Source organism: Bubalus kerabau, chromosome 6 (assembly GCF_029407905.1).
Source record: "Bubalus kerabau isolate K-KA32 ecotype Philippines breed swamp buffalo chromosome 6, PCC_UOA_SB_1v2, whole genome shotgun sequence".
NCBI classification, from domain to species: Eukaryota; Metazoa; Chordata; class Mammalia; order Artiodactyla; family Bovidae; genus Bubalus; species Bubalus kerabau.
In genome coordinates, this window is record NC_073629.1 from 111,443,171 (window position 1) to 111,459,341 (window position 16,171).

At 50.5% G+C, this 16,171-nt stretch overlaps 1 protein-coding gene across 1 annotated transcript in view; it reads left to right on the plus strand.

Moving 5' to 3' along the window:
• Positions 1-14,032, plus strand: part of DLGAP3 (DLG associated protein 3) — a 39,600-nt gene extending 25,568 nt beyond the window's left edge. The window contains exons 8-11 of the mRNA XM_055587021.1: positions 10,970-11,454; positions 12,402-12,493; positions 12,755-12,898; positions 13,607-14,032. Coding sequence (XP_055442996.1) covers positions 10,970-11,454; positions 12,402-12,493; positions 12,755-12,898; positions 13,607-13,825 — 940 coding nt within the window. The 3' untranslated portion in view covers positions 13,826-14,032. The remainder of the gene's footprint in view (positions 1-10,969; positions 11,455-12,401; positions 12,494-12,754; positions 12,899-13,606) is intronic.
• The last annotated feature ends 2,139 nt before the right edge of the window (positions 14,033-16,171 follow it).

Genomic DNA, 16,171 nt, shown 5'->3' on the forward strand with positions numbered 1-16,171 from the left:
AGAGCTATCTGAGCTTGTATCTCCCAGGCTGCAGTCCTTTTTGCCCCCTATAAAACTTAACTGGCAGCCCTTACATTATGCATTTTTTTAAGTCAGTAGTATTCAGGCTTATGATTATTGTATCTTCTTGATGGGTTGGCCCTTTTATCATTAAATAGGATGCTTTTCATCCTTATTGCTGGTTTTTGCCTTGAAGTTGATTTTGCCTGGTTTAATTGCTATGTCTGCTTTCTTTTGATTAATTTTCAACTGCATCTTTTTTCATCCTTTGTCTCCTCATGTCTCTGTATCCTTGTGTTTTAGATATGTTGCTCATAAGCAGTATGGGGCTAGAGTTTAGTAGACCTATTTAATCCATTTATATATTTTTGATTACTGATTTATTTGACCTTATTTCTATCATCTCTTGGAAAATTTTCTTCCAGACATGCTTTTTCTTTGTTTTTATCCTCCCCTACTTTTCTGCCATCTATTGACCTGATCAAGGTGACTTTATTTCTCTTATTCCCTCCATCTCTCCACTGGTTTGGAAGTATATGTTTTAGTAGTGATTTCCCTCAGATTTCAAACAAATATACTTAATTTCACACTTCTCTAATAGAGTCTGAAATTAGTATTTCTATCTTGAAATAGGCACAAAATAAGAACCTTGAAACACTTTAATTTCCTTCTTAGTTCCAATTTTCCATGTTATGTTTTTCTATTATTCTGATTATACCTCTTTACAAAACCCTGCCAAATCAGTTGTTGTTATATCTTTTATGGCTTAATAGTTTGGATTTACAAACATGTTTTAACAATTTATGTGTTCACTATTGCTAGTTACTGCCCACTGCTTCCTCCTGGGTTCAATTCCCTTTATGCCAAAGTACTGCTTGAGCTTGGGACCAGTTTTAGAGTTAATATCTCAGCTTGAGGTTTCTGTATTTCACTGGTACTACTCATTCAGACCCCACAGCCACACACAGAGCAGCCTTAATATTCTGATTTTTCAGCATCCTGCTTCCAGGCTACATACCTGAATCATGACATGAGTTTTTTAGTCTGCGTTTGTAAATGAAACAACCTTTTTTTTTTTTTTTTTTGGCTGCTGGCTTTATTCATGGGGTCTCCTTCCAGGTCCCCAGGATGCACAGGCTCAGGGTGTCTCCTTTTATCCTCCCTGGGCATTACCATCTAGCCTCTAGCATATGTCTGGCCCGTATTCCTGTGGCTCACTTGGCTGAGTTTCCTGTTCACCACTCAGATTTTGAACCTCTTCTTTGTTTCTGATACTTGAAGTTGTCTCTTTCCTATTTTCAAGCTTGGCATTGTAGCAAAACCACCTTTTGGGCTTTGCTTGATCCAGCATTTCTATGTGAATGGGGGTGGTAGGTGGGAACTTCTTAGGTTGGTTCAGTCCACTACATCGATCAGTCGTCTGGACTAGGCCATGAACAGCAGATAGAGAAGTGGACTGATTTTGGAAGCATTTGGAGTGAAGTCAGGAAGGGTGGGGACAGGTAGAGGCTGAGGTCTTCCTTGTCCTCATGTAGGTGCTCAGGGAGGTTTGGAGGGGTGGGTTGGGGAGGGGAGATGGTGTTGGATCAATGTCTAAGGAACTGAATTGCTTGGGACAGGTGATCACATTGGGAATCCGGAGCGGGTGACAGGTGGGGAGAGAAGAAATCTGGCGCATCTTTCTGGCCAGGTTCGCTTGCGTGTCTGCTGGAGGCATCCTTAGTTATGCGCCTGCGCTGTCCTTTCTGTCCCTTATGTCCCTGGCACTCAAAGTCTGACTTACCACACACCATGTCCCAACTGGTACGTAAAAGTGAGCCATGAGTACCAGCAGCCGTTCTAGGCATGCATCCAGGCTTAGCCCCCCCCACCCGCTGCCACCAAATTTTCCTGGACTCTCTTGTCCTTGCTCCTGTCTCACTGGTCCCAGTATTTCTCTCTTTCTCTCTCTGTACTTTGGTTTTAAAAATGGCAGGGGAGGAAAAGTTTCTCCTTTTCTGCCATGCAGGGGTTCTCTGCTAATCTTTTGGGTGAAAAATTCAGATTTATTGCCCGTAACACCTGAGAGTTGCCTGTGGGTCTTTGCTGTTGTTCATCAGCAGTGGTGGCCTGGCTTAGAAACAGACAGGAGTTGGGGTTGGTGCCCTTCAGTTCCATCTCCACCATGCCCCCACCTAAGATTCATTTGTCCACAGGCGTTAATTGTATCCCTGGTATTTGTGTTACGTTTTGTTCTGGGCACCAAGGATACAGAGGGGAACCCAGCCAGACACAACCCTGCACTGTGAAGCTTGCTGCTGCATTAATCTAAGAACCTCCTAAGTGATGCAGAATATAACCGCAGGAGCCTCAGAGGAGACGTATATACACTGTGAGAGTGTGTGATACGGGGCCTGGACCCATCATGGGGGTCAGGCATGGACTCCCCATTGTGGAGGAGGTGACATTTGAGTGGAGACCTGAAGGATGAGCAAAAATCAACAAGGTGAAGGTGGGAGCTGAGCGTTCCCGGCAGAAGGACCAGCAGGTGCTAAGACTCTGTGGTGGGAAGGAGGGAGGGAGCATAGTTAAGAAACAGTTACCAGCCCTGTCTCAGAGCATCCCACAACACCTGTCTTTCCAGACCCAGCACACTCTGGGCCTTGATAAAAGAATACATCAAATGTCGTTGCTGAATATCAGAAGTCTGTTCCTAGGGCCTTCTGAGCACATCGAAACCATGTGATTTTTACTTCTGACTCTCTCCAAACATGGGATCCCCTTGTAGCTTCCATTTCTAGATCTCTCCCATTAAGATCTTATCTTAAATCCCAAATTTAGCAAAAACAAAACAAAACAACAAACATGAGTAGAGAACACTATACTAGCCAATTAAATTTGATTATCAGATAAGCAGTGAATTATTTTTAGGAAAAGTATTTCCCAAAGAGTACTTGAGACATATACTAAAAAATTAGCTGTTATTTATTTGAAATTAAAATTTAACTGAGAGTCCTGTAGTATTTTATCTGACAACCCTGCTTAGATCCAAATGCCCACTTAGGGATACCTGGTGAACTCTGTGCAGGAAGTCCACCCCTTTCTTAGTATCATGGTCATTTCTGGCACTGTGACTTGAGAAGGGAATGTGCTGAAAGAACAGGATGCATCCATCCTCATGATGTTATATTCCAAGAGCAGTCCTGCAAAAGCAGTGAGTTGCTGACTGGCCACAAGACTGGGGGGTGGACACCACCTCTAGTCCTCTGCCGTCAACTCCAAGATGGTCATGATTCTCAGTCTCCCATCCTAGCCCCACTTGGGTGGAGGTTGGGAGACAGCCCCCAGGCTAGGGATGGTGGACTCGGGGATCCCTGATTGATCATATGCTTAAGCTCTTGGATGCTTTCTCAGAGAGGGAGCTGGTACAACGGCTGAGCCTTGCTGAAATCTCCAGGCCCATTTTCCCTTCCACCCCTGCCAGTCTGCTGCCAAATACTCCTAGCAAAACCACTTGACAACTCCTAGCAAGTTGAGCATTCCTTGGACAATGCATCTCTTGGGATAAGCCAGTTTCTTCCCAGAGCCTTTTGTTATCCCTTAGAGAATCACAGTAGAAACATCTTCCAGAAGTAACCATGATGACAACTTCCAGAAGCATCAGGAATGTGAGCATTGTCATTCTAAAGGACTTGAGGGGAGAAGGCCTCCTCAACCTTGTTAAAAGGCTTGGGGAGAAAATATTGTGAAAGGCATTGTTATGAGTTAATGGTGATTCATAAGTGAAGCCAATTTCTATCCTGTGTTTGCAGCTGTTGGTGAAGACTGCAGCAAATACTGCCAGATCCAGAACTAAACAGGGGCATAAGCCCTGCACTTCAGTGCCCTGAAAATGGATCTGTGAGAGTTACAATTAGGTTTGGCTGTGAGTTATAGAAAATCCCTAAATGACAGTGACTCAAATATGACAGAAATTTATTTCTCTCTTACTTAGAAGTCCAGAGAGTCAGTTGAGGGCTGGTGGGTGCTACACAGTGTCAGGATCCAGTCTTCTTTTACCTTATTGCTCCTCCATCCTCAGTACTTGGCTTCCATCTCATGTTCCAAAATGGCTGCTTGGGGTCCAGCCATTGTGTCTGCATTCTGGGCAGCAGGGAGGAGAAAGGAACAAAGGAGGGCATACCCTTTCCCTTTAGGAACATTTTCTGAAAGTTGCACATTCTACTTCTGCTTATATCCCCTGAGCTACAACTTAACCACATGCTGCACCTGGCTGCAAGGGGAATTGGTAAAAGAATCTTTATTTGAAGTGGCCATGTGTCTAACTTAAAACTGTGGGATTCTATAATTAAGGGAGAAGGGCAATGGATGTTGAAGGGTGATTCGTAGTCTCTGCCATCCTTCCTTCCAACCAACAAACCAACCAACCTACCACTCAAGCAACATTTATTTGAGGAACTGCCCAATTTAATAAGGGAGACAGATATACAAATACACAACTATAATGCAGTGTGATATGGAGTATAAAAGAGGTTTTATTCAGAGTGCTGTGGGAGAACAGATGGAAATGATCAAAAGCAGTCATGATAATCAGTAACTACAATGGTCTTGCTGGGTTCTCAGTGCTACACTCCCATTATTTTATTTGTCCACCTCCCTTTCTTTTCAGTGCAAGCTACAAGCCTTCCTGCCTTACCATATAATAGCTAACATTTGCAATGGGCAGGCCAGGTGCTGTTAAATTTTTTAGATTTATCGTAACACTCCTGTGAATAGGTACTGTTATCATTCTCATTTACAGATAAGGAAACTGAGGCACAAACCATAGAGCTGGGCTTTGGACCCAGGCTGTGTGGCTCCAGAGCATACATGCTTAACCACTCTGCTAGCCTGCATCCCCAAAAGCTGTTCATTCTCATTTCCTCCCCCAGCCTCCTTACCCCCTAATCTCCAGCAGACAACTGCCCTGCTTACTTTATTATTTTTTTAATTTATATTTTATTTTTTGGCCATGACTTGCGGCAAGTGGGATCTTAGTTCCCTGACCAGGGGTCAAACCCGTGCCACCTGTAGTTAAAGCGTGGAGTCTTAACCACTGGACCACCAGTGAAGTCCCCTCCCTGCGTATTTTATTGTAACAATTGAGGTCATCTGGTGGGATCTCTTTCTACTTCTGGACCAACCTCTAGCTTTGCATCTCTTCCCTTGCCTTCTCCAACAGTCTGGCCTCAGGGCTTGAGGTATCTGCCTTTCTGGTTAAGGCTGCCCCTCTCCCTCAATCCTAGAGAGGCAGTGGAGTGTCATGGTTTAAGAGTTGGCCGCTGTGGACAGACTGCCCTAAATTGATACTACCAGGTCTCAGGAAGTCACTTAGCTTCTCTAAGTCTTAGTTTTCTCACCTGTAAGTAGGGTTGATACTAATGTGATGATTGAGCATATTGATTAAAGCATATAAAGTGCTTTAGCACATGCTAACTGCTCAGAGGATGTTCATTTTTATTTGTTCCCCTCATATCTGGTCCTTGGATTACTGCCTTTTTATTCTCTAGCTTCAGTTGACTTCTCTTTACAAATTGCATTGTTACCTATTGCTGATAGGATATATAGTCACAAATTTAGCAGCATCTAATAATCCATATTTATGATTTGACATTTCTAGAGGTTGGAAGTCTGCACTGGGTTTCACTGGGCTAAAATCAAGGTGTTGGCAGGACTCATCCCTTCTGGAGTCTCTGGCAAGCCTCCATTTTGTCACCTTTTCCAGTTTAGAGAGGCTGTCTGCATTCCTTGGCTTGTAGCCCATTTCTGGTTTCAGAGCCAACAGTGGCGGGCAGAGTCCTCACATGATGTCATTCCAGCCTTGATTCTGTTGCCCCATTGCCTTCTCTGATGCTGACTTTCCTGCTCCCCTCTTTCACTTATAAGGACTCTTGACTAAAATGTACACAACTGGATAGTGCAGGATCTCAAGATCCTTGATGTGGTCATTTCTGCAAAGTCTTTTTTTGCCGTGGAAGGTAACCTATTCACAGGTTGTGGGGATTGGGACATGGACTTCTTTGGGGGGCCATTATTCTCCCTGCCCCTTAGGGACATAGCATGTGAGAACCATCCTGAACAAAATGTCCCTCCTCACAGTCCTATTGAGATATAATTTCCAGATAATCATATTATCCCTTCCTTAAAAGTACTTTGCCTTCTCTCTTCCTCCCTTCTCTACCAGGCTCTTTGGAAGAGTTGTCTTGCCTGGTGGTGGTGGTTTAGTCGCTAAGTCCTGTCTGACTCTTTGTGACCCCATGGACTGTAGCCCACCAGGCTCCTCTGTCCATGGGATTTCCCAGGCAAGAATACAGAGTGGGTTACCATGTCCTTCTCCAGGGGATTCTCCTGACCTGGGGATGGAACCCAAGTCTCCTGAATTGCAGACAGATTCTTTACCACTGAGCCACCAGGGAAGCCCACTGTCTTGCCTAGTTTTCTCCACCTCCTGCCTGGGGAATCCCAGGGACAGAGGAGCCTGGCGGGCTACATACAGTCCATAGGGTCGCAAAGAGTCAGACATGACTGAGCACTCAGGCACACACTCCTTCTCACAGCCCCCTGCCTCTGCATCTTGCTCTTACTCCACCAAACTGGCTCTTGCCCTGATCACAAGTGGCTTCCATGTCGCCAAGTCGGTGGACACCTTTCCTTCTCTGCTGCTGCTGCTGCTAAGTCCCTTCAGTTGTGTCCGACTCTGTGCGACCCCATAGACGGCAGCCCACCAGGCTTCCCCGTCCCTGGGATTCTCCAGGCAAGAACACTGGAGTGGGTTGCCATTTCCTTCTCCAATGCATGAAAGTAAAAAGTGAAAGTGAAGTCGCTCAGTTGTTTCCGACTCTTTGCGACCCCATGGACTGCAGCCTACCAGGCTCCTCCATCCATGGATTTTCCAGGCAAGAGTACTGGAGTGGGGTGCCATTGCCTTCTCCGAATTCCATTCTCAGTTGGTTGCATTTTCCAGTTGGTTGCTCATTCCCTCTTGAGACCCTTTTTTGGGGGGACTCTCCACTTTTTTGGTCTCCTATCTGCTTTTAGGTGACTTTCTCTTGATTTTCTTCCTTTTCCTCTCTGGCTTAGACACATCTGGGGCTAGACTGTCTCTATCAGCCCCTGAAATGCCTTTGCATCTTTGTTCCATTGCTCTTTTCTTGGGTAATCTTATCCCACATTGCTAGTTTTATTTATTTTTAAAATCATTTATTTATTTTTGGCTGCTCTGGGTCTTTGTTGCTGCAAGCAGGTTTTCTCTAGTTGCGGCAAGCGGGGGCTACTCTCTGATTGGTGTGCCCGGGGTTCTCATTGCGGGGACTTCTCTTGTTTCGGAGCACAGGTTCTAGGCACCCGGGCTCAGTAGTTGTGATGCGTGGGCTTAGTTGCCCCACGGCATGCGGAATCTTTCTGGACCAGGGATCAAACACCTGCACTGGCAGGCAAATTCTTAGCCATCGGACCACCAGGGAAGTCCTACACTGCTAGTTTTAAGTGCCACTTGCTCAAGGATGACCAGTTCCTGCTTGTGCTGTGCAAATCTCTGGCTCCTGGCTGGAAGTGTTGGTAAAGATTGTGTTTCCAGTAATCCTATAAGCTCCTCAATTTCTTTGGTCTTACTTCAAGTAGACACGATGAGAGAGCTCCTTGAGGTACTGATTTGAGAACCATGAAGCCTGGAGCACTCAGGCTTCTGAAGTTCCAGACTATGTGGCCTATTTCCATCAAGACACAGAGTGATCTTCTCAGGACCTCTCAGAGGATAGTGAAAGGCACAGACCCAGTGATACTGAAGGACAGGTCCATGCTTCGTGGGGGTAACAGGAAAGCAAATAGGGAAGGCATATCTTCACTAATGTATTTACTGGGGCAAGCCCCACCTTTCCCAGTGTGGTTTGCAATTGCCGGAGCACTGAAGGAGCCAGAGACTAACTGGAGCTCAAAGCACAAAAATATTCAAAGGAAGCCAAAGGGCATCCTAACAGTTCAGTTAGACACACAAAACTCTCACCAGAAACAGAAAAATGTAACCAAACAGTGGCATGCATGAGTGCTCAGTCATGTCTGACTCTTTGCCACTCTATGGATTGTAGCCCAGCAGGCTCCTCTGGGGTTCATGGGATTCCCCAGGCAAGAATGCTGAAGTGAGTTACAATGCCTTTCTCCAGGGGATTTTCCTGACCCAGGGATGGAACCTGTGTCTCCTGCTCGGCAGGAGGATTCTTTACCCACTGAGCCACCTGCTGCTGCTGCTGCTAAGTCACTTCAGTCGTGTCCGACTCTGTGTGACCCCATGGACAGCAGCCCACCAGGCTCCCCCGTCCCTGGGCTTCTCCAGGCAAGAACACTGGAGTGGGGTGCCATTTCAGCCCTAAAGAGTGGGATTGCCTCCATGTGCAAGAAGACCGCTGAGAGAGACATGGTTCTGAGGATGGTCTAGGAGGCTCACAGAAGACGGCACTTGAGCAGGGAACCAACAGGCAGTGAGGAGGAGGAAGGCCCTTTCAAGTGGGGGAATAGCGAGCGCAGAGGCTAAAGTCAGGGCCACGAGAATCTACTTGGGGAGCAAAGAGGGTGCAAGCTGGATGAAATCAGAGGGAACTGCATCCAGAGTAAACGTCAGCACAGGAAGCCTGGACTCTATCTTGGTGGCAGTGGGGAGCAATGAAGGGTTTTGAGCAGGGAATGAGTTGGGCAGAGGTCAGCTTCAGAAAGACTACTCCAGGGACTTCCCTGGTGGTCCAGTGGCTAAGACTCTGCACTCCCCATGCCAGGGGCCCAGGTTTGATCCCTGGTCAGGGAACTATTATTAGATCCCACATGCTGCAACTGAGTTCTCATGCCACAACTAAAGATCTTGCACTGCAGAATAAAGATCCCTTGTGCCTTGACTAAGACACAGCACAGCTAAATAAGTAAATAAGTATTAAAGAAAGAAAGAAAGACTATTCTAGTCCTGGGTGGATTGGTGAGGGAAAGTTGGGCCCCAGATCCTAAAATATGCATAGGTATAATTGTATAAGACATAATTTTTAAAATTATAATTTTATTTAAAAATTCAGTATTTCCATATACTATATATATATATATTGCAGTGGTCACCACGATAAGTCTAGTTACCATCTGTCACCATATAAAGTTACTACAGTAGTATTGACTATATTATTCATGCTGTACATTTCACCCCTGTGAGTTATTTATAATATTTTGTAGCTCGAAGTTTGTCCCTCTTAATCTCCCTCACCTATTACACTCATCCCCCACCTGCAAAGTATACTTTTAGAGAAACGAGGTACCTTGGCAATGGTACTGGTCCATTCATATCATTTTATATCATATATGTGTGTGTGTTTGTATGTAATATATATTCATATATACCATATAATGTATTTTACACACACACACATATATATATATATATGTACTAGATGGTCCAGGTGGAAGGTGAGTGACTTCCCAAAGGCACATAGCATCAAGGCCAGCATTAGAACTCAGGTCTGCCTTTTATTCCTGTGCTCTTCTCTGCTATACTGAGTGGAGGCAGTGGTGTCTAAAAGGAGGCTGATCCAGTAGTCAAGGTAAGAACGATGCAAATCCTGATCAGGGCAAGACAGGGCAGGTGGCAAGGTGAAGACCATGCAGGACGCAATGTGGATATGTTCTTGCTTTCTCTCTCTCTCGGTGGGGGTTGGGACATAGGGCCGGTTGGAGACTGCACATGAGTGCATCTCTCTTTCCTGGGTCCTGCCGCATCCTTCCGGGCCTGGTTTCTATGGCAACAGGCTCCCAGCAGGCAGCCCTCCAGCTGGAGGGAAGCAGGCAGGGAAAGAAGGCCTGGGCAGCAAGAGGAAGGCTGAAGTTGTGGGGGTTGTGGGAGTCTCCAGGAAGCTGGAGGAGCCCCTAAACCTAGCTCCCAACCCCCTTTTTCTTCTGACCATGAGAGTGGAGGTAGCTTAGGACACATGGGCTTTTCTTGCCTGCTCCTTGAATTTCCAGACCGCAGACTTCTATTCATCTCTCCCTGCCACCCCTGCATCTCCTGACTCTCACTTTAAGTGTTGTCTGACCCCAACCTCATGCCCCTCGGGAGCAGTGACTTCTTCATAGAAAAGAGCCCTCACTCTGACTGAACTCAGTCAGGTGGTGGGGTGGGGGGGCAGAACAAGGCCACTTGACTCTGTTTTGCATAAGATTTGCATATTATTAACTCAAAGACAAGAAATTTCCAGGCCCTGTGTCATTCCTGTCAACAACTTAATTCAGCTCTCTTGGCACTGGCTGACTGTCTGGCCAGGCTCTGTGCTGAGCCATGGGGTCCCTAGAGGAGAAGTCCTCCCAGCTGCAGCCCACCCCTCTTCCCCCAGCTGCTCTAAGACAGTTCTTCCTGATGTTCTAGCAGCTGGTATGGTGGGGAGTTCTTGGGCTGTGGAGCGTGGCAGCCCTGAGTCCACATTCTGGCTCTGCTGTTTCGCAGCTGGGTGACCGTGGGCCTCTCTGGGCCATAGCTGATTTGTCTCTCCATAGAGCTAAGGACATACCCATACAGCTGGTATAAATTAGCAAAGACACAGTGTTAAAATGCTGAAATACTTCTGTGCTTGTGGCGAAGAGCCACCACCCTGGACCCTCCTGGGGCCCCTCTGGTCCCCCCCTCAACCCAGCTTCTGCAGGATGACGCCCTAGCACTTTGGCTTTGTCTGTCTGATGGGTATATGCCAGCCTCTGCTCTGCCCATCGAGTATATGTGGTTTAATGTTTTGACCATCACCCCTGTCCAGAACCGGTGCAGCAGGTAGGTATATTATGTGCTCACTGGTGGCAAAGACTGATCCATTTAAAGGTGGTGGATGACTGTCCATCACTTTGTAGGTTTCCTGTCTCATCCCTTTTGGCCTGGGGTGCAGGTGAGGCTGGGGTGAGACTGGGCAGGGGCAGAGATGACCGCCTCCTCTCTCACCAGGCGGGCGAGGTTCAAACGCTCTAACAGTGTGACAGCTGGCGTGCAGGCTGACCTGGAGCTGGAGGGCCTGGCTGGCCTGGCCACCGTGGCCACAGAAGACAAGGCCCTGCAGTTCGGACGCTCCTTCCAGAGGCACGCCTCTGAGCCCCAGCCCGGGCCTCGGGCCCCCACCTACTCAGTCTTCCGCACGGTCCACACGCAGGGCCAGTGGGCCTACCGTGAGGGCTACCCACTGCCGTACGAGCCGCCGGCCACCGATGGGTCGCCCGGCCCTGCCCCTGCCCCTACCCCCGGCCCCGGGTCCGGGCGCCGCGACTCCTGGATGGAGCGCGGCTCACGTAGCCTCCCGGACTCAGGCCGCACATCCCCCTGCCCACGGGATGGCGAGTGGTTCATCAAGATGCTGAGGGCGGAGGTGGAGAAGCTAGAGCACTGGTGCCAGCAGATGGAGCGCGAGGCGGAGGACTATGAGCTGCCAGAGGAGAGTGAGTGCGGGGACTCTGTGCGCCGGAGGCGCGGTGGCTGGCGGTGGCTGGGAATGCGGTGGGATAGGAGAGGACCTTGGGTGTGACTGTGCCTTTCTCAGTTTGGCAGCGTGACCCCAGGCCTTGGTGGTTCCCACTGGCAGCATGCCGGGAGCTCCTGGAAGGAAGAGCAAGCAGCTTCAGAGGCCAGAGCTAGGACTGGGGAAAGTGAGCGGGTGAAAGGGCTGGGCTTTCTAGCATCGCTACCAGCCTAAGGCCATGGAGATTCCAGGAGCCCCTGTTCCCACCTGGACTGGCTGGGAATCCAGGTCTGATCCAGGTGTGAGAGCAGGACTTCAGGCAGATGGGGAGGTGGTGTGTGGGTCAGCTCTTGTCTGCGGCCTGGGAGAAGGAGAATCAGCCAGGAAGACGTGGTCCTGCCAGAGAGGCCTGCCAGGTCCAGTGTGAGGGGAGACAACGGTTTACTGCTGAACCCTCAAGCTGATAGGATTGTGACTAGAAGATGAGTCAGGGACGTTTGGTAATTTGGTAATTCATTCTTTGATAATTCTCAGTGAACCAAGGACTCACCTGCTGATGGGTGACGAAGTTCTGCCAGCGAGGCATCACTGAGCTAGTGCCTGGCTGGCTAAGGCCGTAGGACTGGACTGGTGCTGATTTCCATCTGTCCTCTGACATGGGAGGGAAGAGGACACAGGAGGATAACCAGTCAAGAAATGTAGATTGTATGATTGAAGAAACATCAGTGTCTGGGGAGTCAGTCTTCTTGGTGAAGTGGGCCAGGAATTGCTTGTTAGTATCTTGAGCATATGGGATGGGGAGGGGCCGGAGGAGACGGATGGATGGTGCCAGGTAACAAGAGGGGTCAGAGTCATCCCATGCAGACTTCCTGGAGGCAGAGGAAGGAGAGGCATCATTCCCCTCCCCCATCTCCTTTTGCTCTCCAGTCCTGGAGAAAATCCGCAGTGCCGTGGGCAGCACACAACTTCTCCTGTCCCAAAAGGTTCAGCAGTTCTTCCGGCTGTGTCAGCAAAGCATGGTGAGTGCTCATGGGCATAGAGCCCACCAGGTGTGTGTGCCTGGTAGATGACCAGAGCGTGTGGATGCCTGGAAGTGAGCACAGGTGTTTGTGCCCATGATGGAGAGGTCTGGGCTCTTTCTTGTCTCCCTGCCTCCTGGTCCCCACTCCACTCTCCCAGATTGAACTGGACAATGAGGGTGGGGTGGGGCTTTCTCAGGTCCCGGCTGGGGCTCAGGCCTCTCTGACTGGCTGCCTGCCCTCTGACTCCTTCCACTGCAGGACCCCACTGCGTTCCCCGTGCCCACCTTCCAGGACCTGGCGGGTTTCTGGGACCTCCTGCAGCTCTCTATCGAGGATGTGACCCTCAAGTTCCTGGAGCTACAGCAACTCAAGGCCAACAGCTGGAAACTCCTGGAGCCTAAGGTGGGGGGGTCGCTTCAAGCCAAGAGTGCAGAGCCTGGGAAATGCCCTTCCCCAGAGAGTGTGGGCGGGGGAGAGGAGGGCAGGAGAAGAGACCCTGGGCAGCCAGGGCAGACCTGGACAGGTGATGGGGACCCTCTACGACCACCCTCTGGGTCACTGCCCTTTGCTTGGCTCCAAGGCAAGAACCATCTCATTACTGCCTGAGCTGCAAGAACCCCTTTCTTTGGTGGCTGCGGCTGTAGTTTGAGGGAGCCAGAATGGCAGACTGCCTTCAGCTTGGCTCTAGGCACGGTGGGGGACCTTCAGCCCTCATCTGACTAGACCTTCATAGAGATGGGGCCCAACAGCTTGGAATGTGACCCGCATTGCCTCGCCCGGGTCAGGGGCGCTGCACTCCCCCTGGGTCTGGAGGGAGAGCATCCACTCCCCAAGAGGGAGCGAACCCTCTCTCTCAGATGCGAGAGGTGGAAAACGGCTTCACCAGGGGGCGCACGAGTCCACCTTTTTTAAAAGATGAAAAATGTGAGTTTGACCTTGGCAGAACAGGCACCCCTGGGGCTTCGGGGTGAGGGGGCCCGCACGCGCTCTCGAGAGCCTGGCTCACGAGTCAGAGGTGTGCGCTGTGAACTCCTCCGGGCCGAGGGGGAGCGAGGTGGCGAGTCGGCCGGGACCCCGCCCCCGAACTAAAAGCCGCTCCTCTGCCGGCAGGAGGAGAAGAAGGTCCCTCCGCCGATACCAAAGAAGCCCTCGCGGGGCCGGGGTGTGCCGGTGAAGGAGCGCTCCCTGGACTCGGTGGACCGGCAGCGGCAGGAAGCGCGCAAGCGGCTCCTGGCGGCCAAGCGCGCCGCCTCCTTCCGCCACAGCTCGGCCACCGAGAGCGCCGACAGCATCGAGATCTACATCCCCGAGGCCCAGACCAGGCTGTGACCGGCCCGGCCCGCCCAGCCCGGGCCCGGGCCCGCGGTTTTCTACCCGTACTGTACACCCAGCGTCGAGGTCACTGTGAACGCGGGCCGCCCCGTGCGCCCGCCCCGCCGGCACCGCACGCCCCGGCCCCTGCTGCCCGTCACGCGCTCGTGGGTTTTTTACCTTCCTGACCCCACGCGAAGGCGCCCGGGCTGGGCTGGGGGCCGTGCCTCTCCGTCCTGTGCCCCCACCGGGACCCCTCTTCCTCGAGGTCCGACGCTTCGTCCCCACCTGCTCCCCACGGGCACCATCTCTGCCATTACTCCCCCACCCCACCCCCGACGGGCCAGGCCGGGCCGGGTCCCCCATCTGGGCTCTGCGTCCCCCTTCTCCCCGCCCCACTCCCCCCTCCCCACCCCGCGGGGCTGGGCTTCGTGGGGAAATCAAGCTTCGTGGCTTTTTATGAAGAATCCCGAACCCCGCCTAGGAGCCCGCCCCACCCTCCCAGGGGCTCTCCCCTGAGCCCTCAGCCCACCGGGCCCAGGGACCACAGTGGCTGGACCAACCCAGGACCAGGGCGCCTGGGCCGCTCCCCTTTCCCCAGCTGCTGGGGAGGGGAGATGGGGGCTTCCCCTCACCACACCTGTGGCTGTTCCCACATCCCCTTGAGTATCCCAGGAAAAATAAAACGGCAGAACTGCACTTGAGCCAGTTGCTCGCTCCAGAAGAAGCCACTTCTGCGCGTGCGTGCGTGGGGCGGGGGACGCCAGGGAGCGGGGTGGGAAGGCCCGAGCCCACATTCTTGATCTGGGGAGAGCAGGGTTTCGTGGGCCAGCTGGGGGAAAGGGGCTTTGGCCCTCCGGTGGCGACAGAAGGACCCTCCTAGAGGGGCCGGGGTCGGGGTGGAGAGGCCAGTCTTTCACCTCCTTCTAGTTCAGTCTGGCTTCCTTTATGCCTTCCAATTCCCTGGGCTTCCTTCCCCTCTTCCCCGCGCCCCCACCTCCACCCCGCCCCAGAGGGAAGCATGTGCTTCATAAACAGTGAGGGCTGCTGTTCTTCGATATGAACAAATATTGGTGTTCTTTTCCCTAAAAAGCCAGTGTTCTCTCTGCTCCGGAAAACTGTTAAGTTCTGCACCGTCACATTTTCTGATGCCTCCAGTGCATGGGCACATTGATGGGAAGCAAAAGAGAGAACAGAACTTTCCTGGGAAGCTAAGTGGCATCCCCAACCTAATGTTTATCGGATGCTTGCTGTGGGTCAGGCAAGATGTGAGTGCTTTACATGAATGTAGCTCAGTCTTCTAACAGATGAGAAAGCTGAAGCTCAGGAGAGGTCAAGCGTTCAGGCCAAAGTGACAGGCAGAGCTAAGAGTGTAGACCCAAGTCTGTCCAATGTCAATCCTGAGCTTTTAGCTCTACAGCCTTTTGAGCCCGGAAAAAAGCGGCAGCTCCTACCCACCGTGTCTTCCAGTCCTCAGGCTGACGTGTCACCTTGAGACAGGAGGAAGAACTTTCCCTAGGGGTTGCCTGCTCTTCTGGGTCACTCTGGACTAGCCAGTTCTCATTCATTTATTCAGCAAGTATTTATTAAGAACCACGGTTGGCCCTGTCCATCACTGGGAAGATAGTCCTGAACAAGTTTCTACTCTTGTGGTGCTAGCAGCTGTATGGGAAAAATAGATAAGTAAGCAAGCAGTTACATTATAAGGATGAGTGCTGGAGAGATGACTAGGTATTAGCCCCTGAAAGAGGGCTCTGAAGAACATACAAGATCAGAGAACATCTCTGCAGAAGCCTGGAGGAGAAAGAGGCATTGGGAGTGCAGAGGCTTGATCATGCTGGGCTTTTGGGTCAATTTGAGGAAGGTGGGCCTGGGTCCTGAGGGCCATGGGGAGCCACGGAAGGGTTTTGAACAGGAGAGTGACATGAGCAGATATTTTACAGGCTGGTTTGGAAGACCACCTGAAAAGCAAGAGGTCCTCTATACATTGGGAGGTGAAGAGGGCTCCTGTGCAAGACAAAGTGAATAGAATCTTTGCCCTTGGATAAGTTTTTGACAAATGAGGTGATTCTGATGCTGGCCAGGTTTGGGAACACTAAAATTGTTTGACTCTCTCAAGTTTCATCTAGAACTGCTCATAAGTCTGTTAACCCCAGACTTGCCAAGAGAGACATTGGCTGAGTGACTTTATCATCCTGAGGTTCGAAACTGGGGACCTGGGTGAAGTTTGAACTAGACAACATTCAAAGCAATCATATGAGGCAGGTGTTGTTATCAACTCCAATTTACAGATGAAAAAACTGAGGCTTGGAGAGGTTCAACAACTTACCCCAAATCATGAAGCCAGGAAATGGCTGAGTCTAA